This window comes from Passer montanus, unplaced genomic scaffold (genome assembly GCF_014805655.1).
Source record: "Passer montanus isolate IOZ18808 unplaced genomic scaffold, ASM1480565v1 scaffold132, whole genome shotgun sequence".
Taxonomy (NCBI): Eukaryota; Metazoa; Chordata; class Aves; order Passeriformes; family Passeridae; genus Passer; species Passer montanus.
The window spans coordinates 726,232-752,320 of record NW_024360055.1 but is presented as its reverse complement, the minus strand read 5'-3'; the positions used below and the strand labels follow the sequence as shown (position 1 = coordinate 752,320).

General features: G+C 43.3%; 2 protein-coding genes across 4 annotated transcripts; both read right to left on the bottom strand.

Moving 5' to 3' along the window:
* Positions 1-2,380: 2,380 nt before the first annotated feature.
* TSHB (thyroid stimulating hormone subunit beta) lies at positions 2,381-4,505 on the bottom strand. Its single transcript, XM_039699378.1, has 3 exons — positions 4,417-4,505; positions 3,402-3,564; positions 2,381-2,706 (listed from the first exon to the last, which is right to left on the bottom strand). Exons 2-3 carry the CDS (start codon positions 3,561-3,563, stop codon positions 2,464-2,466), a joined length of 405 nt encoding a protein of 134 aa, XP_039555312.1. The 5' UTR covers position 3,564; positions 4,417-4,505; the 3' UTR covers positions 2,381-2,463.
* Positions 4,506-10,434: 5,929 nt separating this feature from the next.
* LOC120497630 (bile acid receptor-like) lies at positions 10,435-24,688 on the bottom strand. 3 transcript variants are annotated; one of them, XM_039699370.1, is made up of 12 exons: positions 24,456-24,688; positions 20,081-20,206; positions 18,483-18,851; positions 16,890-17,030; positions 15,696-15,835; positions 15,502-15,609; positions 15,313-15,412; positions 14,046-14,174; positions 13,668-13,787; positions 12,384-12,497; positions 11,081-12,256; positions 10,435-10,984 (listed from the first exon to the last, which is right to left on the bottom strand). In XM_039699370.1, the coding sequence occupies exons 2-11, from the start codon at positions 20,169-20,171 to the stop codon at positions 12,027-12,029; spliced, it is 1,542 nt and encodes a 513-aa protein (XP_039555304.1). In that variant the 5' UTR covers positions 20,172-20,206; positions 24,456-24,688; the 3' UTR covers positions 10,435-10,984; positions 11,081-12,026. The 3 variants fall into 3 exon arrangements, with proteins under 3 accessions (XP_039555304.1, XP_039555306.1, XP_039555305.1); XM_039699372.1 differs by having other exon boundaries at positions 15,502-15,606; positions 24,456-24,686; XM_039699371.1 differs by lacking the exon at positions 24,456-24,688 and adding an exon at positions 21,462-21,491.
* Positions 24,689-26,089: the final 1,401 nt, after the last annotated feature.

Sequence of the window (26,089 nt, the reverse complement as noted above, 5' to 3'; positions counted from 1 at the left end):
AGCGCCCCCTGCCGGCCGGGGGCGCCGCCGCAGCCCCGCGGGCGCGGAGCGCGGGCCGCTCCTTCCGCGGGGGGAGCCGGGGCTGCTTCTGCTCCGTCTCCTGCTTTTCCTTCTCCTCGTCCTTCTCCTCGTCCTTCTCCTCGTCCTTCTCCGTGCTCCACGTGTGAATGCGGCCGGGTTTGTGCCTCTCTGAGCGCCGGGAGCAGCCGCGGCTCCAGCGCCGGGCCCCCCCAGCCCGCGCTGTGCTCTCCCCACCCGGGCTGAGGGACGGACGCGAGGTGAGGATGTTTGGATTGCCTGCAAATCCATGGCTGAGTTATGTGGAAACCGTCTTGGGATAAACGGAAGGTAACAAACACACGTCCGGAAGGAATCGTCACCTGAACAGGGATTATCAATGGGCCTGGGGGTCTTAAACTTGAGCATGAAAACTGCTTAACACAGTCCTTGGAGGGCATGGAAACATATGGTTAAATAGATATGTTACCACAACGCAAACGTCTCGATTTGGGTTTTTCTGAAGTGTAAAAGAAGGCACATTAGTTATTTTTCTCTCAATGATTTTCCATAGGCATTAACTATAAAAGTAGGCTTGTTTTTTGTTTGTACTGAAGACAAATCCGTCAGGCCATAAAAGACATCACAATAACTTAGCAGTGCTGCTGATACTGTAAATAGGACAGATACCTTCTTTTTGTTTTGCCAAGTACAAGTCTTGCTTAATAGTAAACGGAATTATACTTTCCTGTGCTAAAAAACATTTTTAACAGTCCAGACACCTTGAGAAAGCTCTGGCTGATCTTAAAGCTGAACATTTTGTTTCTTTGGCATTTACCAGATACCATAAGGGCTGCTTTGTTCCATAAATTCCTATTTCTCAAGGTTTTCTACCACTCCTGTGCTCTTCACCAACAAGAGAGCAGCAGTTCATGTTGCAGCTCTTCCTTGGAGAGCTTGGGAGACCACAGCTCGTTTGTATGATACACAGAAGGGGCTGGGAGTACCACATTCTCACCACCAGACAGCATTTGTAACTTAATTGTAACTAACCTCTGCTCCGAAGAGATCCAGAAATAGTCTTGTACAAAATTAGCTATAACTGGGTTGTTTAAACCACAGGTGTAAGGGATCCATTTTACAGAAGTAGGGCTGCTCCTGCAGATGCTCAGGATTTTCTGTAAATTTCAAGCTTGTTTTTGGAGAATTTAAATTTTCAAACCTTGCCTGTGAAGGTATTTCTTTATCACCAGATAATGGACATGATAATTGGAGTTCATACCTTGTTTAGAATCCGTGACACAATTCAAACTGCCATGGGTTGGTTGAGGTTGGAAGGAACCTCTGGAGCTCATCCAGTCCAAACCTGCTCCAGGGGGGCACCAGCAGTTTCCCTTGGGCTTTCTCACAGGTTTTGCTGCAAAATAAATAAAATGAAGGTGTTTGGAACAGAGAATCAGATTCTAGGAAGAGTAATGAAAACTGCAATCCTGCAAGCAGGATTTTTCTAAGAATGTTCCATTTTATATTCGTATCCTGTGAATTCTGGTTCCTTTATTTACTATTTCAAGCAATGTATGAATGGAATATCTGTAATTTCTTGGGAGCTACAGTCTCAGTGGAAATGAAGCAGTTGTTAGTTTACATTAATTACATGCATTACTTTTCTTTATTCCTGGCTCTGCACTCTCACCTGTGCATGTTCAGCACACAGCTCAGCTCTCCTTCCACTCCCAGGGAGGTTGTTCACCTGTGGGGAAAAATGGGATTTTTTGAGTTTTGCTTTCCATTTGATGGCAGCACACTCCCCTCGTGAGAGCAGAGCAGGCAGCGTTGAAGCTGCAGTGATTCCTCAGTGCTCACAGACAGGTGTAGCTCAAACTGTTTCTGCAGGGAAGGGGGGGTTATGCCATTAATGTAGAGAAGCATTCCCAATAAACACAGGTCTGGACAACAGCAGGGAGAACACAGATCTACAGTGTCTGAATTAATAATACATAGATGGAAAAATACTGCTGCTGATTTGAAGGCTGTAAGTATGTGTCAAAATCTATTTTAAAAGTTCAATACCAAGAGTGTGTATGGCTTCTTTTTTAACTCTGAAATACATCAAGTGAAATAGGTGAACTCTGAAATAAATCAATATCAAATTCTGAAATATGTCAATTTAACAAATCTCTGAGCATCTCTTCAGACAATATCTGGGATTTGTGAGCAAAGGCTGATACATCCACACAGTCCTGTCTCCTCCAAAGTAAATTCATGTGAGTTCCCAATACAAACATACAGCCTTTATCATCATTCTTTTCTGCCTGTCTCAGAACACCCAATTAATTGAAGCAACTAACGATACACCTTCAGAACAAATCTTTGTGCACAGCAGTTTGCAAACCGAATATGAAACAGTTTTATTTCCGTTGAGGTGCGAGCAGAGCAGTACATTTCACCCACATCCCACTGAAAGCTTTACAGGTTACAGAGCTTCTGTGGCTTAGTGCAGTAGTTTGTCCTGACCCTCTCACGGACACAGTCACTGTAGTCAGTGTTGCACTTGCCACACTTGCAGCTCAGAGCCACGGGGTAGGAGTAGTAGGGGATGGTGTGGAGAGGGCAGCCCGGGATCAGCGCTGTCCGGTACAGCATCTCCTTGTACGTGCACACGTTCTGGGACAGAGCACTCTTCAGGAGCAGCTTCTTGCCATTGCTGTCCTGCAAAGAGAAGAGAAATGTGTTGTTGTGCGGAGGCACACGTGTCAGAAACATCCTGTGAGGTGCAGAGACCAAAACTCATACCTGAGCCCAGCTCTGGTACTCCTGAGCATTTCAGTATGCTCACGTGGATGAGTTCAGAGCTCTAATTGTGACTGGGGCTCCCTCCCCACGCAGGCACATTCCCTTTGTTTCTCTGGTTTGACTAACCCACGTGGCTCAGAGTGTGCCCTGTGCTTTGTGATCTCTTCTGGCTCCCTGCTGCCCAAGCTGGAACTCAATGCTGTGTTGAACAATGAAGTTGTGTGGAGTGGTACAGCTGCTGCAGAGCTGTCCCCACAGCCAGCTGGGGTAGCAGCAGTGGGAGCAGAAGTTATTTACATTAATTAAGTTATTTACATTAATTAAGAGTTACCCAGTGTAATCTGCCCCTCACCTGTTCCGTCCTGCCCTCACAAACTGCCCACAGAGGCAGCAGCAGTCAGGTCTCTGTTGTGTCACTGGTCTTATCAACCAGTGTCCCAGAGGTTTGGCATTTTTCACCCCCACATGTTCAAAAAGCTAACTTGAAAACATGGTGACAGTGCAGTTTTTCTGCCTGTGATAAACTCTTTTACAATTTGCTCGTTTGCACGCTATTCTGTGGGAGCACAGAGCCCTGGTTTGGTGGTGGCTGTTACAGAAAGATCCCGTACCCGAGTCATGCAGAATCCAGCGCAGATGGTGGTGTTGATGGCCAGGCAATAGGCACATTCCCGCTTCTCCACGTGGATTGTGTACTCGGCAGGAGCACAGAGTGATGCTGTTTGTCCAAAAATCAGGCCAAAGAGGAGAGACATCACAAAGAAGGGACTCATGCTGGATGGGGAAGAACAAACAAACAGAGCAAACCACAGGTAAAATGGGATGTGCCTTCCAGCCGTGTCCTGGCATGTGACAGGAACAGCCAGGACAGTCACACACCTGGAGTAATCTTAACATTTCTAGCTACAGCCTGATAATTTCTTTCCAATCTCAGTCCTTATTGAAATAATACTGACCATTAAACAGAGAGCAAGGGCAAAGAGGCCGTTAACAACATAGAGCAAATTCACTTCCCCCCACTAAAGCGTATTACATGGAATTTCTCACTAGCGAATGATAAAATCCTGACACAAAACAAATAAGAGGCGCTGAAAGATTTGAAAGTGTGACATGTAAGAGAACATAAACTCTAGAATTAAGCAGAGATAATAAAATAATCTCACTGCTTTAAAACAATTTTCTAAAGAAAGCATCTTATAAAATGTTAGAGACAAAAAGACAAGGGTGTGCATATCAGGCATAAAACTGGATTTTTCAATTTCCAGTGGCTTAGAGGCATGATAAGATGGGAACACAGCCAAAAACTAAATAATAGATTCAAGCAAATTACAATAAAGAACATCAGCAAAGAGTTCAACTCAATGAATCCTGCTTTATCTGTCTGTTGTGCTGACCTCATTTCTCAGACCTGCGGGGTGGATCCTGAGAACAAAGCCTTGATTAGCTCCCAAGACAATTTCAGGAACTACTCTAGAGCCTCTAAATGATAAACTTTAAATGACAGCGTCTACCAACATCTGGACATCACCCTCTAGTCTCTTCCAGCTGCCAATTTCCCATAGCAAAGCCATCCATTACACAGGCTGGTTTACCCTGTAGCTGCAACACCAGTCTGGAAAGACCAACCTCTTGTCAGCAGAATTCTTCCCTATTACAGGAACCTGATTCTGCCTTGAGCTGGGAGAGGCAGTGACCCAGCACAAGCTCTGTGTGTGCTTTATACTCTCCAGGCTAATTCCAGGCTGATCTTACTGTTTATATAATTGCATGTGAACTGCTGCTTTCTTATCACAAAGTCATCTATTGAAAATTCATACTGAACCACAAAGCAAATGTGATAGGAACAAACGTGTCCATAATATCCTAACCTGGAAACTGGAGCTGGAAATCTAATTATATTAACAGTCATTCTCTCCTCCTCAGGCTTTTAAACTAACCAGTGCTTTTAAAAAGTTGTTATTATTGATTAATTTAATTGCTCCATAGGATAGCAAGACCATGGCAGGAAGGCTGGCATGGATATGGAGTCCTCCAGAATCACAGCTGATGAGTTTTGCTCCTGTGTTTTGCTGAGGTTTAACGAGGTCTGGTTCACTCTGCTTGCTCCTCACCAGGCACAGCTGGACCTGTGGCTGTCTGTGGCTGTCCCAGCCCTGGAAGTGCTCCAGGCTGGAGCAGCCTGGGATAGTGAAGGTGTCCCTGCCCACGGCAGGGGGTGGTATGGGATTAGCTTTAATGTTCCTTCCAACCCAAACCATTCTGGGGTTCTCTGAGTCTGTGCAGTGCCCATGAAGCAACAAATCTGAACTCAAAGGCACTGCTCTCAGCCTGCTCAGGCACAGCCTGAATTACCTGCTCAAGCAAAGCACACTCAGAGATTGGCTGGCCTGGAACCTGCTCAGCAAACATTGAAGCAACAAGCACTTCACTGAACACTGATTGACAGGGAAAAAAACTTACAAAACCACTCCTCAGAGCACAGTAAGAAACGAGATGTTGCATCAACACCAATGAAACAATGTCCCCAGATGGGGGAAAGCTCTCACATTTGGGGGAGCAAGAGGGAGAAGAGGTGGACAAAGGCACAATTCCGTGTCAGCCCCTCCCTGAGCTCCCTGCCTGCGGCTCTGGGAACACGTGCCCCTCCCGGCCATCACCTCACTCCTGTTTGGAATCTGATCTGATGGATGTCTTATGCAGGTCAGCCACATTCCTGACTTACATAGCCATCAGAAACACGGAAAACATGAGTTTGGGGTGGTAAATAATGTCACTTTGAGCTGTTGGAGGAGCAATCCAATTGGTCCCAATTGGTGTTCAGCTAATTCCTGCACAATAGTGTCTCCTTTTCCTGTGGTTTCAGACTGCTGCACACAGGTCTGTGTCCTGGGCTAATTTTTCAAGCATTTTTAGGATAATATAATAGAGGTTTTGTTCAATTAAGACTAGCCAAATGCTTTCTGTTTTCATGGAGTCTTTAATTCTGGGTTAATTTCTACCCTATAATTTCTCAGGAATTAAATATAATTTAATTCTGTTTAAACCTCTTTCTGGCTTAGGGACATCAGCAGAGTATTAATTGTACTCTTTGTAACATCTGTCCATCTCACTTAGCAACAGGAGAGTAACACTCACTTTGCTACTACTCCAGTATGTTATTAACTCTGTATTTTTCTGATCTATTTGGAATACAAACACTCAGGTTCTCTCAGTATACACCACACAACCCCACACAGATAATGTAAATGTGTATGTATACACTGTACACACACACTACAGAAACGTGTATGGGCTTGGTCGTTTGAAGCTTTAACCACAGAAAAGAATGTTTGTTCTTGGGAAATACAGAGAGTATTTCAAAGGACACAAAGAAGCTGAAAAAATGCATAAAACTAAAACCTGGAGAGGACAAATAAATGCTCAAAGTAAGAATTAAAACTCAGCATTCTTAAACCAAAAATATCACATGGCCCTTGCATGCACAGGCGATTCTTTCCTCTAAAGTCACAGCTTTAGGCAGTGGGAGCTGCATTTGTGCACCCTGGAGACCACCACAGCCAGGTTTAAAGTGTCCAACACCCCCTGTAAGAACATAGGCAGAGAACAGGTCAGAGTGTGAGGATATGTGCTCTTTGCTCCCTCAAACTGCCAATTTCTCTGAGCTGAGAAAACTGGGTGTGAGATGGAGGGGGATGTTAGGTTAAGAAAAAAAAAGTTTAAGAATTTGCCTTAACAAGATTTAGGGAAATGTCTGCAAACATCAGTAGCAAATTGTAACAAGGCTTGAAAGTCATAATAAAGATGAAAAAGAGAGTGCAACAATAAAAACTATAGCAACAAAATTAGAGGAAAACCAACAACAATATCTGTTAGAGGTGAGAAAATGCAGAAAACTTGCACAGGAAACTGAAGAGTAGGAAATAAACTTCTGGAGGCCAGAGGCCAATAATAAAGTCAGGGAATATTACAAGATGAAGACAAGCTGTTGATGCAGGGTAAGTGCAAAGGCTTCAGCAAGTAGTGCTTTTGTAAACATAGTGACTGAACAACCACACACAGATCTGCAACAAAAATTATTAAATAAATCATATAAGGAATAAATACTTTAAACTCAACATGATTAGCTAGCTAATGCTCATTACAAGAAATCTGGAATACTGAGAAAATTTCCAAACATTCAAAGAAAGTGTTAATATAATGGCAATATTTAAGGAAAAAGTGTTGACCCAGGTAACTCTCCACCAGCCAGGTAAAATAACAGAAAATTGATACAGGATTTGAGCAATAAAGAATTAACGGATGAGCACGTAATTACTGATGTTACATAAAATAGGTCATGCCACACAAACCCAATTTCATTGTTTGCAGTGATTACAAATTTGGTTGTTAAGGCAATTGCACAGATGCAATGTGTTTGGTTCCACGTGTGCAGAGCCCTCCTGTCAGGAAGGATCAGAGCTGTCATCCCGTGTGGGGATACTGAATGCTGGCAATTATCAGGGCAAGAAATGACTCAGAGTGGAGCCTGGGACCAGTGTGAGTGCTGCTTATCAGCTCAGCCCCACGCTGATATGGTCACAGAAGCTCCTGGCTGCTGCTTTCCCCTTGCGGGCACCATCATCCTGCCCATCAGAAGGGTGGCATTCAGGTATCTTCAGTCATTTACACAAACTGTCAAGCTGGTAAAAAACCTCCTGGGTTGTCCTTACGGCTGTGACCATGGAACATTCACTGCTGGCCTCTCTGATGGGAGTGAGATCCCACGAGCTACAGCGAGCAGCAAGAACAAAGACTGTGGCAGGACAACAAAGTCCAGTGTCACAATTTGTGACTGCCTGAGGCTTCTCCCATACAGCTTCCTAAAATCCATCATCCCCAGTCTGGTGCTTATGGATCTGTTTCTTTGGTTGCCCTCCTGCTGACCTGCAGAGACTCAGTGATAGAAATTTTTAATGTGCTTTTATAGCCCAGCTTTGCAGCCCTGTTCTGGAACAGCCAGTTACACTGTTAATTATTTATCTTTAACCTTTCTGTTAACCAAACCAATCCATTCCCTGACATCAGTGATTTTACTCTTTCATTAAGTGAATGATGGTGTGCTGATGTTCTCCAGGAAGTGCTTCAAGTGATATCTGTAAATAGAATTTAGTAATTATAAAAACCTTGGGTTCATTCCCCAGGAGTCTCTGTGGAGGGCTGCAGAAATTCAGTGCATACCAGAAGCTCATATGTAACAGTAATTTAATAGGATTCTCTGTCACTGACCAGTTCCAAAAACAAAAGGAGGAACAATGAGAAGTTATCAGACATTATTCCTACTCACTCTGCCCCTGGTAGTGGTACAACACAAAGAAAACTTTGTGATCTCATGAGCAGGTTACAGCACAGGGCCACTCTTATTTCCACGAAATATGCAACTGTAGATAGTAAAGTAAAAACATGTCCACACTTGCAAACAACCAATAATTGGAAGCTCTGCTGCTGAAAAACAGACAAAACAAATCAGATTCTGAAAGATGAGTATTCTGGTAGAGGAATTATTTCCAACTCTATCCAGTTGCAGCCCTCCACTGATAAAAGGAAATAAGATCCTGATATGCTGCCATAGAAACAAGTGGTTTTGCCAGGTTTTGCATTTAAACAGCCTGTGGCTGCTGAATTTTCAAAGCTAGTCTGCCTCTTGCCAGTGTCTGTAACAGCCCAAAACACAGCTCTCATCTCTCAAATTTATAGATTCACAGTCTGCTCTTCTCTTTCTTTCCTAGGATTAGCTGCAGCATTTCCTATCAACCACAGATTAAAACAGCAAATCTCTTTGTTGCATATCATATGCCAGCAATTTCCATTTATGGTCTGAAAATACTTCATAATCCTGTTTGCTGTTTGGTTCAGATGATAGAGCCCTTTGGATTTGGTTTCATTTCTTTGGAAAGTGCTAGATATTTCTGTTAGTCTGAGATACACAATCACTGTGCTGAGGGCAAAGCTAAACAAAAAAACAACAAATCAGCACCAAAGACAATCCAGAGCCTCGTGCAGTATTGTCGAGGATGAACAGTACCAGCCCAGCATCATGATAATGCTAAAGGTAAAACTCTGCCCCGGGTGTGACAGAATAGAAGAGGTAAATGCTCAGGATTTGTCTTTTCTGAACTGGATTTTCAATTCAGCTTTATATTTAAGAAAAATAGGATGTTTACCAAAAAAAGTAGTGTTACATATATTTGTAGATTTTTAACAAAGATCAAACATACTTGCATTATATTCTATAAATATTTTTAGTATAAATTGCTTAAAATATTGAAAATCAGGTTCTGAAAAGTAAATTTCCTCAGTGGAACCTGACTGTAAATGTGCAAAACTCAAGTAATGTCTTTTCCTCACGTAATCTTCAAAAGTTCTCACTGCTTGAGTTATCCTCAAAGCTACCCTGCCAGATCCTGATCATTTGTTTGTTCCAGACAAAAATAAGGCCTGCAATGCCCCAAAATTCTGCTGCTGACTAGTAACAGAGTAAAATAATAATGATCCTGTTTTCTGTACCTCTGTAAGCAAATATTTTTTACTATAGCAAAGTGAACTCTTAATTTTGATTCTTTTAAGTCAGCAAACTGATTTTGTGAGTCCTGCAGCTGAGCTTTGATGTCTCCTCTTAAATCATCTTTTTCATCACTCTGCATGGCCAGAGCTGAAATGTAACAGAATGAGAATAATATGATAATGAAGAGAAAAGGACAGATTCTACTTTCATTTGTGCCTGTGTCTGATAAGCAGACAGTCAAGTAAAATAAGGTGGTTGCTCCCAGCCAAATATTGATCAAGTCTTTGGAAAGTTCTCCAAAATCAAAACACAAATTCCATCAGAATTAAAAGCAGAATTGAAGAGCATTTATATTTGCTGGACTTCTCTGTGAAGTGACTACAGGTTTCCTTGAAATCTCGAAATAGTGCTTCTAAAAGAGAGAAAAACTCCATAATGTGTGTCACAGGAATGCACAAACTTCGTGGGCCTAAGGATTAACGACATAATGATCTTTACAATTTAACATAATGTCTCTTCACACCAGCCCTGTATCTGAACTATGAAGTGATTTTGGTCAACATATTTTTAAAAAAACTAACAGTGAAACTGTGTTTAACATTAACAGCTAATAAACTGTTAGACTACTCATGAATGTTAAAATAGACAATATTAAAAAATGTTAAACAATGTGTAAGGTAAAATTTATTTGAGTTTTACCTGAAGCGGTGATTTTACCACAGTACAGGAACTGAATGGCAAAGTAAAATTATCACCTGGGCATTTGTTAAAACTCTGCACAAACTTAAGAGTTATTTTCCTATGGGTAGATTTGTAAAGGATTATAAAATCCAGAAGAAATAAAAATTACAGCTAATGTGAAAATACTATTTTAAATTAATAAATCAACTGCCTGCAGTTTTTGAAATTACCAGAATTGGTAATGGCTTTGGAACTCACTTGCTTCATACTTCACAGTGGCTTTTCAAACCACTGGTGTTTTGCAGTTTGCTTTATAGGCTGTGGCCAGAGGGAAGGTTTTGATGAGGAGAATTCATCAGCTGCTGTTTGTCTGTGCACAGGTGCATGACAAAGGATTCACAAAGCAAAATTATTTCTTTAAAGTCCAGTAGTTGATATTTATTTTTTTCTTTACTCCCACTGGTAGTTTTAAACACCACATGTGACCATGTTTTAGTATGAAAATGCCATTTTACAAGGTTTTCAAGTCACAAAAAAATAGGATAAATAGTGTAACTCGTCTCCTGTTAGAATATCACATTTGAATCTAAACATATTCCGTAAGGAACCTCAACATGAAACAATAATTTGTTTATTTCACATAACTCAGTGTGGTGACAGAACGTTTTCACTGCACATTTGGTCTGGTGTAAGCAGGACTTCAAAGCCAGTGCAAGCATCCAAGCAGGGCACTGCTCACTGTGGATCACCCACATCAAATGTGGATTTATCATCGGTGATGTGCAGCTACAACACAGAGCAGATGATTGAGAAGACGATTTCCTTCAGTCTTGACAGAGAATAACAGCAGAAGTCTTTGAAATAAAGTCAGAGATGTTCCTTCCAGCACCAGTCTTGGCAGTCTGCAGAGAAATGACTTCAGCGAATTTCACACGCGCACAGAACCATGGAATGGGCTGGGCTGGAAGGGACCTTGAAGCTCATCCAGTGCCACCCCTGCCATGGGCAGGAACACTTTCCACTATCCCACCTTGCTCCATCCATGGAATGGGCTGGGCTGGAAGGGACCTTGAAGCTCATCCACTTCCCACTGTCCCTGCTTGCTCCAAGTCTGCTCCAGCCTGGCCTTGAACGCTTCCCAGGCCAGGCTGGGCTGTGTGTGCTCGGGTCAGGACTCTGCCCGGGGGCTCCCAGCAGTGTCCCTGTGGGTGTCCCCTGCCCACTGCAGCCAGGCCCGGGGCGGCCGGTGGCACCACTGACCTGACACAGCCCCATGGCCCGAGAGCTCAGCGGGCTTTGGCCACGGGCCCTGCCTGGCGCTCGGGGGCTGCCACATGAGCGGTTTGAACGGGCTTTTTCTTGGTGGGTCTGGAGAAAAGCGGTGACACCAGCACTTGGTAGCGGCACTGACATCACCACTGGTACCAATACCAGCACCGGTACCGACACTGACACTGACACCAGCAGCAACAACCAGCACCAGCCCTGGCAGCAACATCAGCAGCAGCACTGACACCGGCACTGAGCACTGCACCCAAACCGATACCGGCACTGGTACCGACGCCAACACTTGTACTGACACCGACAGCACCGCCACCACCTACACCGACAGTAACGTCGGCACCGACATCGACACCAGCACTGACAGTGGCACCCAAATCGATACCGGCACCGGCACTGGTACCAACACTTGTGCCGACAGCGACACCGGCACTGACATCAACACCAGCACTGTCACCGGCACTGAGCGTGGCACCCAAACCGATGCCAGCACCGGCACTGGTACCAACACTTGTGCCCACACCGGCACCGGCACTGACATCAACACCAGCACTGTCACCGGCACTGAGCGTGGCACCCAAACCGATGCCAGCACTGGCACTGGTACCAACACTTGTACCCACACCGGCACCGGCACCTCCCGGCGGCCGCTGAGGGAGGGCGAAAAGGGCGGGAAAGGGCGGCGCGCGCCCGAGGCGGGAAGGGGCGCGCGGGCCGGCGGCGTTGGCGCCGCCTAGTGGAGGTCCCAGAGGTCGCGCAGCGGCGCGGCCAGGCGCGGGTCCCGCGCGCGCAGCGCCCCCGCGTGGGCGTGGCGCAGCGAGCGCAGCTCCGTGAGGCGCCCCAGCAGCCGCGCGAAGCGCTGCGGGTCCCGCGGGTGCTGCAGCTTCGAGTGCTTGTACAGGATCCCCAGCAGCGGCTCCTGCAGCTCCTCCACGTGGCGCTTGTCCCTCAGCAGCGGGCGGTCTGCGGGAGAGCGGCGGCACGGAGAGAGCGGTGAGCGGGGTGGCCCCTCAGGGTCCGCCCCTGAGGGGACAAATGGGAGCTTCCCCGGGGCAAGTGACAGCTCGTTGTTGTCACCTTCCCAGCTTACCTGAAAAGAACACTGTTGTTGCTACGAGCAGAGCGTATTCGGTCTCGGTCACTTTGAGTTCCCCCATGGTTCTGTAGAAGTAGAACAGGGCGGTGATGAACTCCTCAGTTATGCCTTGAAAATGGAAAAAAACCAACATTTTTTGGTTAAAAAACACCAAACCAAACCAAACCAAAAAAAAAAAAAAAAAAAACCACACACACAAAAAAACCCCAAAAAACATAAACAAAAAAAAAACAAAACCAAAAAACCAAAAAAAAACCAAAAAAAAACCCCACAAAAACCCCCCCCCACCAACAAACGTGCTGGATAATGAGGATGTTACTTCAGTGCAGAAACAGTTTCAAATCGTTGCCTGAAGGGTGGGATGTGACCCTCCCTGGGTCCATTGGATCGCCGTGTCTGGCTCTGCGCTCCCCAGGACAAGGGACATGGGGCTCCTGGAGCAGATCCTGCCGAGGCTGTGCAGCTCAGGAGGGGACTGGGGCATCTCTCTTACGAGGAAATGGTGAATGGTTGGACTCTGTGATCTTAGAGGTCTTTTCCAAACTAAATGATTCCATGGTTCTGTGGAAGGCTGAGGGAGCTGGGGCTGTTCCGCCTCCAGAGGAGCCCCAGCTGAGAGGGGCCCTCAGCCCTGGGTGTCCCTGTGTGCAGGGAGAGCAGGGACCAGCAGTGGCACCAGAGCAATGGGCACGGACTGATGCTCAGCAAGTTCCACCTGAACATGAGGGAAAACTTTCCTGTGGGGGAACAGATTGCCCAGAAAGGGTGTGGAGCCTCCCTAAATGTAGATATTCCAGACCCATCTGGAAATGAGCCGGTGCCATGTGCTCTGGGATGACCCTGCTGGAGCAGGGAGGTGGCACCAGGTGACTGTGATCCCTTCCAACCTCACCATGATTCTGTGATTCTTTGAATCTTTTAAGGCTTGGGGCTGTCCCATTGCATGAAATAGTTAACTAACTTTGTGAAAACAATGTTAATTGCTAAAATAATAACAAAAGCTGTATGGCAGTTGTACTGTGGAGCTTTGAATGTGTATATTACTCAAGGGATATAAGCAAGCATGAAGACACTTCTTCCTGCCATGAGGATGTAATGCCAGTGTGTAATACCAGAGCTGCTCAAGGGAGAGGGAGAGGAGAAGGAAAGGGAGAGGAGAGGTAGGAGAGAAGCAAGAGGCTGGAACAGTGGCCATAGGGACAGAGTAGCTCAGTGTAAGAAAAGTAGGGCCAGTAAAGCAAAAAATTCACAATGTTTAGATTCTGAGACCTCCATTACCTGTGGTAGTAGTAGAAGTTGGCCTCTCTTTATTATGACACATTTCCATGGAATAAATATTGTTTTTATCAAGGCTTTGAACATGACAACATGTCCCGTGATCAGAAAGTCTTACATGACCTGGAACAAAGCAGATGACAGTTCCCAGTCAAGTTTAAAGCAATCTTAAATATTTGTCTGTATCATTGCTGAAAATGTGTGAATTTTTACCAGACCCACAAAGGTATAAAATCCTTTTTGGCATCTGGATTCTTTTGTTGCGTTTTTATTGGTCAAGGTCTCTTGTGTTAAATTTGACACAATGTATAATATGTAATTAATACAGCTGATATCATCCACTCACCCCACAATGATGCAAGTCAAGTATTTCAGACCTACTTTCACTGGTTGATGGCTGGCACTCGCTCATTCTTTGGTTGTAAATTTGGGCTGATCTCAGGAACATTGCCTCCACTGTGGACCCTTTCAGCAGAGCAATCTGGTCCTCACTGGCTAAACTCTCAAACCCTGCAGAGAAAGGTGCATGTTCAGGATCAGGGAAGGCTGGGGCTGCCTTTAAGCCCCCAACATGATGTGAATTTTTATTTTTTTTAAATAAATATCATTACTGGAAAGGGGGAAGCACAGTTAAATTATGCATGTGCCAAAGATTTGGGATCTTTCTTGCTAGTTTGCAGATTAAAAAAAAAAAGAAAAACAACAAACAAAGATGAGGCAGTTTTCAGTGTTAAAAGATTCACAGGAAGATACAAGTAAAAAATTTGGGATTAAGCAAGAGATTATCAAAACATTCTTCCTAATATCTGATCAATATAGGCCTAACACCTTTTAATTTTTTTATTTAATTTATGATTTATTTATTTTATTTTATTTATTATTATTTATTTTATTATTTAATTATTGTGGATACTCCATTCATTGTTATATTATTTTCTTTTTAGAAATTGTGTTCATCTTTTTACAAGCTCGTTGTCTGCACTTGTAATTCAAGAGCAAAGGAACTTTGGTGATTTTTTTCTTAAACCTGATCAAAGCAGGATGTGTAACACAAGCAAAAAGACAGCTCATCCCTTCGTTCAGCTCTGCCCCACAGAGATGCTGAATTACATCAAATACCTGCTTTAGATGTGGTGATTGACCTTTGTCAGTGCATTTTACAAAGAAAAGTTATCACCCTCCCTGTCAAATATTACTTTGTCAACTCTACACTGAAACGGAGTGAATTTAATTGCATGTTCCCTTGTTCTCTATGAAAGGAAAATATGAATAAGAACACCTGGTTAGTCCCTTCTGTGCTGCCTTTGCCTTTGAAGGAACATCTGTTTTTTCCTTTGGTGATTATGATAAATTGTAGACTCCACTGGATTTCAGAGAATGTGGTGAGATAGTAATTCCCTCAAGGTGCTACTTTGAGGTCCATGTGTTTCAAGAAAATGTCTCTATTCCATGTCAGAAATGCAAAAAAAAATCTAATCATAGCAAAGTTTTGGACTGAAAGCTTCTAGGTTGTTCTCATGCACATAAATGACAAGTTAGAAGTACAAATAATCTGTTTAAAGCCTTTTCTTAAAGCCTGTGTTTTTCTCTGGTTCACGCCATCAGTTTGGTTTGGTTTCTCTAATGTTCCCCAAAGGAAGGAACTCACCTGGGAGTCTTTTTGTGAAATCCACCAACACCTGGACATGGACAACAGCTGTCTCAGACAGGTGGAGAAAACTTTCCTCAGGACTTGCAGTTTCCTGTAGCTGCAAAAAGAGCATTTGCACACTGGATATAGCCAAGAGACCTGACAACAGTGACTCAGCAATGCAGGCTGGAGGTGCTGGATACCTACAAACTTCTTGGCTTCCTCAAGGGGAATTGTGTATTTTTGGTGTGCTGCTACAATGTGGTCAAGAAGCTGATGTTCTCCTGGAGTGAGTTCCATCTTCTCTGGGATCTGCTAAAAAAATAAACCAATCAAATCACAACGACTTGGAGTAAGAATAAGTGATAAAAAGAGATATTTTAAATAGAAAAATATCCCACTTTTCCAGATCTTGTTGTAGATGATACTTGCTTACTATTCAGTCCCTCATCTTCCAGCTTTATGTTGCAAAGGAAACTGCTCTTCTGCTTGAAATTCTTCCTGAGTCGCTTTGACTTGCACTGGACTTCAGTCAGCAAACCTGGGAGGTGTGAAGTGACCATCAGTGCTTGCATTTTCAATTAATTACAGTCTGAGGTCATGGCTTTTATTAGAGATAACTCCAGTCTTGCATCACAGAAGCTGTCACCTGTCATGAGCTATGTTTCCTAGAGAGTGTGCCTGTGTGTTACTTATCAGGCGAGCTGATGTTCAGTAGCCCCCAAATGCCTGAGGGTCTGCAGTCATCTTTGTCCTTGTGGCTCTGTGACACACAGGCATCAGAATTTTTTATCAAAGCCCATCATGCCATTTTATTTAAATTTTTCCCTCAAACCCTAATCTGCTCACTGCTGCCCTGACAAGACTGGGGAGATTTAGCTTATCTTGCTAGTACTTCCTTTTTTTTCTTGTACTGTCTTTAAAAACAGTTCTCTTAAGCTTCCCAAGCATTGTACTGCTGCCCTGACAAGACTGGGGAGATTTAGCTTATCTTGCTAGTATTTCCTTTTTTTTTCCTTGTACTGTTTTTGAACAACAGTTCTTTTAAGGTCAGGGGACACTTCCCAAGCATTACTGGCTTCTGCACACCAAGATGCTAAAGGTGCCACCATTAATTAAGTTAATTTTCACAGAATCACAGAATCACAAGGTTGGAAGAGATCTTCAAGATCACTGAGTCCAAGCCATTCCTTGACACCTCAACAAAACCCTGGCACCCAGTGCCACATCCAGGCTTTGTTAAACACACCAGGGATGGTGACTGAGAACTTTATCACCCTTTGCGTGAAAAACTTTGTTATGATATCCAACCTCTATTTCCATTGGTGCAGCTTGAGACTGTGACCTCTGGTTCTGTCAGTGCTGCCTGGAGAAAGAGACCAACCCAACCTGAGCACAGCCACCTTTCAGGAGCTGTGCAGAGTGATAAGGTCACCCCTGAGTCTCCTTTTCTCCAGGCTGAGCACCCCCAGCTTTTTCCCCATTTTCCTACAGCCAAACGAAGCTTAGACCATTATCCTCAGGGAAGAGATTGACTTTGGAGAAGGCTTTATCTGCAGCGATTAGTCAAGAATGCAGCAGGAAGGAGCACTCACATTCTGCCAGCATCCCCACAGCCCTGCACTTCTTGAGGCGGCACTCCTGGCACTTCCTCCTCATGTACATGTCCATCTCGCAGTGCCCGCCGCTCTTGCAGCGGTACACCGCGTTCTTGGTGATGCTGCGCCGGAAGAAGCCTGGGAACGAGCAGCAGCTTGTGAAAACACGTTTACTTGTGAAAATTGAGAACGTTTAATAAAGGACAGTAGGAGACAAGGCCCACAGAGCAAAGGTTGTTACAGCCAGGTGCATCTTGGCACTCAGTTACACTACACTGTTATTTTTGGGGATGCACCTTAAATACCTTTTCCATTACATCAGCCTGTTGCATATTTATAGACTCTTTTGTATATCTATAAACTAGTTTACATTTTTCAGGAACTATTTTACATGCCTTCTCTTTGGTCTGCTTTTTAAGAGCATGTGTGTTTCTTGGCTGTGGTTTTGGCTCCTTCTCTTTATCACTTCCAGTTTGGACCTTGGTCCACAATGTTTTCAGGTGCTGAGTTCTGATAGTTGGCAGATCTGCAGCAGGTGTCTTTATCTTATGTTCACTGGATGTTATCTTATTCAAGTAGGCATTTTAACACAAGTATACTTATATTATACTTGTGTTAAATATATTATATATTTAACACAATATACTTATATTTCACTACTATGTCTAAGCTTAATTAACAACAGAAATAAAAACTATATCTTTATAGCAAAGTTACTTTAACATCACACATATAAAATCTATTTTAACATTTGTGAATAGCCAATATTATAATATGTATCTATAACAAGGTGATGGCTGGAGCAATCGTAGGAGCTTTATCTCACAAGGATTTAAAAGGGTCCTCCAGGATTGAATGGTTGGGTTTTTTTAAATGGAAACATTACCTTGATTTTACATCTGCTTTTAAAAAATATAGTTATGTCTGGTTCTTTCTGACTGATATTAATTGACATTTTCCATACATGGAATCATAGAATATGCTGATTTGGAAGGGACCCACAAAGATCACCAAGTCCATCCCCTGGCCCTGCACAGACCCCCCCAAATCCCAGCCTGTGCATCACTGAGAGCAGTGTTCAAATGCTCCTGGAGCTCTCGGGGCTGTGCCCGTTCCTGGGCAGCCTGAGCAGTGCCCAGCACCCTCTGGGGATAGAACTTTTCCCTAAATCCAGCCCTTCCCTCAAGTCCTGTGCCTGGTCACAGGGAGCAGAGAGCAGAGCTGCCCCTCATGAGACAGCTCCCATACCAGCAAGTTAAAATATGATTAGTAAGTAATTACTACTTGCTTTTATTCAATTATAATGATAAGTGTAATTAATAACACTGAAATAAATCTCTAAGAAATATTAATGTGAAAACCAGCACCTGCTTACACTGACACTATTCTAGCGAGTCATCAATGCCAAAATGAGATGCTTAAAGTGCTCGTATTGAACACAGACTGTGAAAGTATTTCCTCAAAGAACGTTCTAAAAACGTGAATTTGGAGTGAGCTCGTTAGACAGGTGGTTCATGAGATAAATGAAAAGCCAGTGCAGTAACAGCAGCTGAAATGCGTGTGGAAGGCTGCACTTGGTGTCCCGCTCACCTTTGCAGCCCTCGCAGGTGAGCGCGTTGTAGTGGTACCCCGAGGCCTTGTCCCCACACACCACGCACAGCTCCTCCTGCCCCTTCAGCCTCACGGGGTGGCTCAGCCGGGGCCTCCTGAGCCCCTGGTAGCCGCCGTCCTCCCCGGGGGCAGGCAGGAAGGGGCCCTTGCTGAGCTCGCAGCTGCTGCCCACGCAGGGCCCGTCGCCGTACGGGGCGTCCAGGCTGTAGGAGCCGTACGGGGCCGGGCCAGGCTGGGGCGGCAGGGCTGGCACTGGCACTGGCACTGGCACTGCTGAGTACTGGCAGTACGGGGCAGCCTGGAAATCCGCGTCCTGCAGCTGGTAGTTGATGTGCTCCGGTAAAACATCTGTTCCGGGGAAAGCGAAAGTGCAGTGAAAAAAACCAGGGAATATCTCAACATCAGCTGCTCCAAAGTTTGAAAATGTTTTATAGATGTAGAAGCATAAATATTAGAGGAACACGTTTTCAGAGGGGCAATCTGACACATTCAGTTTAAATTTAAACCTGTAAGGTTCTTAAGTGAAATGTTAAATGTAGCAAAAGTGGCTCAGTAACAGTTTGGGCAGTATCATGTGGATCAGTGTTAGTAGATAATTAAATAGCGCTTGCCAGCTGATGGCACAGTTGCCTTCAGATCTTAAACGTTTTTATTAATTGTCCACACTACAGTCAAATATGTTCCACAAGTGAATTTCTTAATGAATAAAGTGTTTCTTACTGATACATGTCTCAGGCATCATTTTGAAAATGTTGCATGAGGGTCTGAGAAAAATTGTGTAGAAATCAGAGAATACTAAAAATTACTGTGACAGGGGTCTTAAAGCTGAACTTCAGAGGAGTAAAAGGCACACACTTATTTTATTTAGTATTTTCCCACATGTGTCTTTACAGTAATGAGATTTTAGTTTAGTAAAATGTAGATACAGAATTACAAAGAGAGTTTCTTCCTGCCTCTCTGTCTGTTGAGTTTTAATTTTATCCAGCCTCCCTTAAATACACACAGCTATACCAAAGAAAGCCTGTGCAACGTGCATCATGTTTCATTCTTCCTTTGGGATTATTAAAATCTCTATAAAAACAAATTGGAAAGATTTTTTAAAACAGATTTTTTTTTTTCTTTTAGTGGGCTTTGGGTCCTGCCTTTAGTCTTCCAGAATCAAATTAGTTATTGCAATTATAGTTACATAAGATATAGAACAGGCATTATCTATTTATAATGTATCTGGAATACTGTAATAAAACCTGTGTCTTCTCCATGCAGGTCAAAGGGAGACAGCACTGGGGATGTTTATATGGAAAGCTCAGTCAGAACAATCCCATTGTGCTCGAAAATCTGTATGAGCACACAGCAATAGATTTCTATACACTTTCAGTAGGAGCTTTCAAGCGCATTAAAGATAAATTAAAATGAAAAAAAAAATTCCCTCAGTAATAGATTTCCATACATTTTCAGCACGAGCTTGGTGAGAGCTTTCAAGTGCATTAAAGATAAATTAAAATGAAGGGGAAAAAAATAAAATTCTCCCAGGAGTTGATTTTGCTGAATTTCCAGAGTACAAAACTTGTTTTACTCACCGTAGTACTGGAGGGGCTCGGGAAGGCCGTACCCGTCAGGGACGGTGACAAACGTGTTGGCCATGCTCTGCTCCCAGCTGCACTGCTTCATCCACTCTGCTGTGGGACCAGCCTTTAAACAGCAGCCTGGGGAAGGGGGAAAGCAAGGGAAGCATCCCATGAGTTGCTGGGTAGGTTAGACACAGAGCCAGAAAACTCCAGAATATGGCAGAGTTTTCAGACCATAAGAAAATCAGATGTCTGTGTGAAGTCACATAACACCCTCAAAGAGACTACAAAATGTTTGAGTGTCCTGCTAGTACAGATTCAGGGTAAAATTCTTTCCTGAGTTTCCAAGTTATAGTTAGAAATGTTTTGCTCGAGTTTTATACAAAACCATGTGGGGGAATTGGATGGTAAATTCTCTAATTCAGAGAAGGTTAAAAGGAACTTAACAGATAGAATAAACTTGCTTTGGGCATGAATTGGAGCATTTGCTCTGGTGTATATGTGGGGCTGTCCTGTTTGTGCACAAAGATGGGCTTTTAATGAGTTTATTTCATTCACTTTTTATGCAGAGTTGAAGCAAGGAAAATAGCATGGAAAGGCCAGCATGGAATATCTGTTCTTCATCATGTAAGTACTCATTTATGCAGTAAACTCAACTTTGCCTTGCTTAAGCACTGCCAGAATTACACTTCCTGTGTTCCTTTAACAGTGTAAAGTTTTCAGTGAAGACCAAAATATTGATTTCCTATAGGATGTGCTGCCTCTAAAGAGCTTTCCACTGCCCCTTGGTCATTAAAGGAGCCTGGGCTCCTGGGTGGATTCACTGACATTCCTAATAAAGTGCACTGAGAGCTCACAGTGACATGGTGAGAAGAGCTGCTGTGCTTGGGAGCTCAAAACTTACCTCATTTTTCAGTAATTTGACTTATAAATTCAAATTTAGAGAAGTTCTGAAAATGTGTGCTTTAAAAACTCTTTGAAGAGTTTTAGGGGAAAAAAAGTCTGTATGGACAGTAGCCCGAGCTGGGTTTGGGTTTACACACCTACAGCAAACCTCTGGTGTTGCTTGGAATTGAGAGCTAACAGAGCAGCCATTAGAGCAGGAAGTAGGAATATTTTCCTTGCCTCCTTGTCCCTCTGCATGAGGGGATGTGGCCACAGGTTAAATTTTTGCTGAGCCTCATGCCCACTGAGCAGGGGCTGTAAGAGACAATTTGCCCAAAAACCACTCCCAGGCTGTCCCTGAGCAGACAGGAAGGATAGAAAAGATGAAAAAGGCACTGAAGGATTTGGAAAACAACAGCAAATCCAACTCCTTCAACAGGATTCTCTGCAGAATTTACAGCAAGTTGGGTTTGAAGACCCTCCCTGAAGGAAGGGGTTTGTGCTATACTTGTACCTTGCTGCAGCTGAGACAATGAATGAATCAGCCCAGGGAATCTGAAGTCCTGACTGGAAAAACACACATCCCTTCCCCCAAACTGCACAGAGCTTCAGGGCTGACCACTTTCACTTTGTGCTGTCAGCAGAAGGTGAAAGGATGCAGTGAGGCTGGAATGCTGGGGGTTTGTTATCTCTGCTAGTAAATATTTGTTTGAGAGCAAAATAAGTCACTGAATCATGAGGTCTTATCAGTTAGATCAATTTGGCCTGAGCAAAGTCTACATTTTTTCCCAAAAATGTGTGTTTGCTGAAGAAACGTGTTTCTGAATTCCAGTGGTTTCTTTAAATAAAAGTCATAATTGAATAGTAGATAAAAAAACTACACTGAGCCACTCTAATAAAAGCAGTATATTGGCAGTATGACTTGAACTACCAAATCTAAGGTGGTCAATGGCTTAAACGTTCTAAAACTTGGAAGCATCTTAGTTACTGTATGAGAAAGGATTCAGCCCTTCATACTGATTTTTATGGCTAATAACAGTAACCAGCTGCACCTACAAAATTTCCAGCTTAGACTGAGACTTTGTAAAGTAAAATCTCAAATTAAGAGAATTAAGAGGATGTTAGAAGAGTGGGAATAGTAAATCCAGTGGTTGTCTGAGGAATGCTCTACTCTCCTAAAATGAGACACGTGTAAGCATTAAGAGTTTCATTTTCTGACATTTGAGAATTTAGTGTTGACAAGCTTGTTATGATCAAACAAAGCATTGGAATTTTAAAGCAAAAAAAAAGTGGGGAAAAAAAAAAGGAAGAGAAGAAGATATGTAAGGAAGGAACTTCATTTCCTAGGCCAGGCAAGTTTTGATTATTTCTGAGTGACTGTGAGAGTCATGAGGTGAGTGAGGCAGCAGCAGGGAGGCCTCCTCCAAACTGCAGCAGTCCCTGGGATTCCATGATCCGTGTGCTGCTCTGCCCAGGGCTCTGTGGCCATCCCAAACCCCTCAGACCTCACGGGACACTTCCCCAGCCCACACAGACACAGTAACCTCATCCAGGCAGGGGAGGGCTGCACGTGCCCAGCATGGCAAAGCTCCTGACACAGGTACCAGACATGCCCAGGTGTCAGGTCCAAAACAGTAACTGGAACACAGCTGAAGTAAGAATGGAGCAACGGCTTTGGAGGCTTGGGGCAGTTGAAGCCATGTCATGCCCAAAGCAAAATGTTTTGTGTCCCTTTTTCTCTTCTCTGTGTATTCCCAACATAAGCACATATTTGTACATGAGCGCTTTAAAAGGAAGCAAAAATCTAAATACATTCCCAGAGAGAATGCATAAAGGTCATTAGCCTAAAAAGTGGAAATATCTGGGAACAAAAGATGAATATTTGAATCACTTATTTTGTAGCATCCCAAGCAGTAACACACTTAGGGTGGGAGCCTTGAGCCCGAGTCACACAGACTGAGCTGACAGAAAATGTCACCTGTGAAAAGCACACGCTGTTCCTGCTTCTGCTGCTGGGCATGTTCACATGTGAAGTCCTGAGCAGGTGAGGGGAATGGTGCTTTTTGGAAGAGGTGACCTACACTCAAGGTGGCTTAAACATGTTTGAAAATGTTGTGCTTTTACAGGCTTGGTTTTGACAGTGCCAATCTTCTGAACAACAGACGTTCAGTGTAAACCAGAATGTATTGATTCAAGGGCTTGGTTATCCATCTCATGCAGAAATTTAGTTCTTAGTCCCAACTGAAAGACTTGACAATTTATCAAAAGTGGGATCCACTAAAGAAAAAAAAAATTGATTGATAAAAGTAAATTAGAACCATAAATAGAATGTACATGTTCAGACTAGAATCTGAACTTTATGTCTATTTATTTCTATTTATGGTGAAAGATGTGGGGTTTATCATTTTTATTGCTATAAAACCCCATATCATAAAACAACATATCATCAACTTATCAAATTTATTGGGATACAAAACATCCTTCATGGAGCAGGGCTGCAGGGAGCCCTTGCAGAGGTCGGTACTGACAGTGCTTTAGCTGCTATCGTAAATATTTTGACAGTTGAGTCATGGGGAAATTTCTTGTTTACAGGGAATTTTAGGAACTCGAGCTGAAGGTCTTCACCATCTATTTAGCACACCTTGGGGCACGTTAGTGGTCACGTAGTGGAACTCAGAGCACGTTCCAGGCTCGGGTTTAATCACTGTACTTTGCTTGCAGCTGGAAGGCAAAGCTTATTTTTTTTTTTTAATTTCTGAAAATTTAAACTAAAAACTGGAAAAAAACAAAGTAACTGAGCATGATCAGTGCCAAGTAGGTGTGATGCCAGTGATCTATTCAATTTCACTCAAGCATTTCAGTAATCATTGCTTAATTACAGAATGATTTTGCAGGGGAAATTGTAGGATTACTTTATTGATCCTGTATGCAGCTTACACGAATTATTAAAGGTTTTTCTGTTCCTCCTGGTTTTAATGTGCCAAGAAGCTCCCCAAAGCTGCTCTTTGAAGAAATTCCACTTTTCTTCTTATTAAATGTGTTCCTTCCTGGTTATCATATTCCATATAATAACCATAATAGGAACTGGCTTATTTCACTGATGGACTGCATTGCAATTATCTTGAAATTTTCCTTTAAAGTTGTTATTCCATTAATAATTATTTCAAAAACATAATTTTTACACATTCTAAAATAAGAGGTTAGAGGTTGTTTGAAACTCACAGTTTTCTGGCTACTTTTGGGAAGGGAAATAAATAACTGAATTTAAAAGTCATTTTTCTTCACTCTGTGTGTCAAATGAAGAACTGTTGGAACAAACCCTTGGCAGCAGAATATCAGCTTTAAAAGTGCACGTTTGCTGTTTCATTTAGTCAGATGTTTAAAAAGAAAGAAAAAAAGGAAGAAAAGAAGAAAAAAGGAATATTTTCACATGGCAAACTGCTGTATGGCTCGAGCAGCAATCTCTAACTGAGAGCATGCAGAGAAGGGATGGAATACTCACGGTGGCTGCAGGGAGCTCCTCTCCGCGGGGCTGCAGCGGCGGTGGCAGCTCTGCTGCAGCTGCAGCCCAGCAGGCCTTTCCCTATTTATCAGTTTGTGTGCACAGCCCGGGCTCCAGACACTCGGCAGAGCCACGCCGCGGCTCCGAGACACCAACTTCCCACACAGCTCCTCTGGGGTCGGAGCAAGGGCAGCTGCGAGCCCACATAAATCACAGCACAACTGGGGCAGCAGGGACAGGGGCCATGGGGACCCTCACGTCACTGCTTCCCAGAGCCCTGCCTGCCCAGCACTAGCACTCTGCTTTCCTGCTAGAATTTGAATTTCTCCCATTTTGGTTGCTTCGCGTTGACATGTCAGGGTGGTGATGGAAAATGCTCAGTTCCCAAGAGGGGAAAATATTGCAGTAGTATTATTTGGAGATTTTTACGTGACATAATAATTTAATTTGGAGAGGCTGGATCAGGCCAGGACCTCCAAACACCAAACACTTACCTTGTCCTCCGTGTTCTGATCCAGACACTCTTCTGGCTCACTCTCAGTTCATTGGCAATCTCAGTTCACATTGCCATTAACTCAGCAAAATTTCATTCTTAAACCCCAAGTATTTCCATTATTAGTAACTTCTAACAAATTAATATTGCAATTTGGTGTTTTCATTGTTTCCTAGGTAGATGTGACCTTTTGGGTAGGGAATTTTCTTGTTAAGTATCCTGCTGTTCCAGTGCTCCCAGCAGGTCGCAATCTCCTCACTCCAGGAGGAGCTCACCTGCCTTCTGTGTAAGATTTGTTCTCCATTCACCTCAGAAAAACTGCTTCTGTTGGATACTGCATGGAATTAGATGGGAAAAGGAAAATATCATTTCCTGTTGGGCAACTTACAGCAAAGTCACTTAAAATACTCTTTTGGGACAGTAGCTTTTCATGGATAAACAGCCATCACCCTTGAAAGGAGGGACACATTTCTGTTCCATGGGCTCCAGAGAAGAGCTGCCCCAAGGCTGCTTATTTCCATGTGCCATTTACAACTCTCTCTGTGGAGTGGAATGGTTGAGTCTTTCAAGAACAAACAGCGTTGACTAATAAATGTTATTTGAGCATATTATGGAGTTTTCTAAGTTTTCAGATTCCTGCATTGATCATGTGTGGTGATGGGGGGCTGCAACACAGTGATTGTGCAGCAGAAATGAAGATAATTATGTTCTAAGCTTAATTATCCTCAGCACTCATCTTTCTGGTAAAAGCAGCCTCATTACAGAAACTTGCCAAGTTGTCAAAAAAACTTCAATAGTAAAACTGAAAGTTTTACAATTGATATAACAATTTTTTTTCACAGAAGTATCTCTTTCACAATATCCCATTGACTTTTTCATCCAGCCTTTCTCATGAAAGTTGGAAAAACAAGCAGAGGTTTTTGAAATATTGTGGTTAGCTTTTAAATGCTACTGACTTTTATTTTTAGCAATTTTTGCTGATAGAAGGCACCTTACTGATAAGCTGTTCAAATTAGCTGTAGGATGTGGGTATTTAGAGCCTGTTGACTCTGGGGCACTTAAGCCTGAAGCCCAGGTTTTTAAAAGGCATCAAATCCCCATTCTACTCAGTTTATAAAGCCTGCTGGTTTCAGGGTAAATT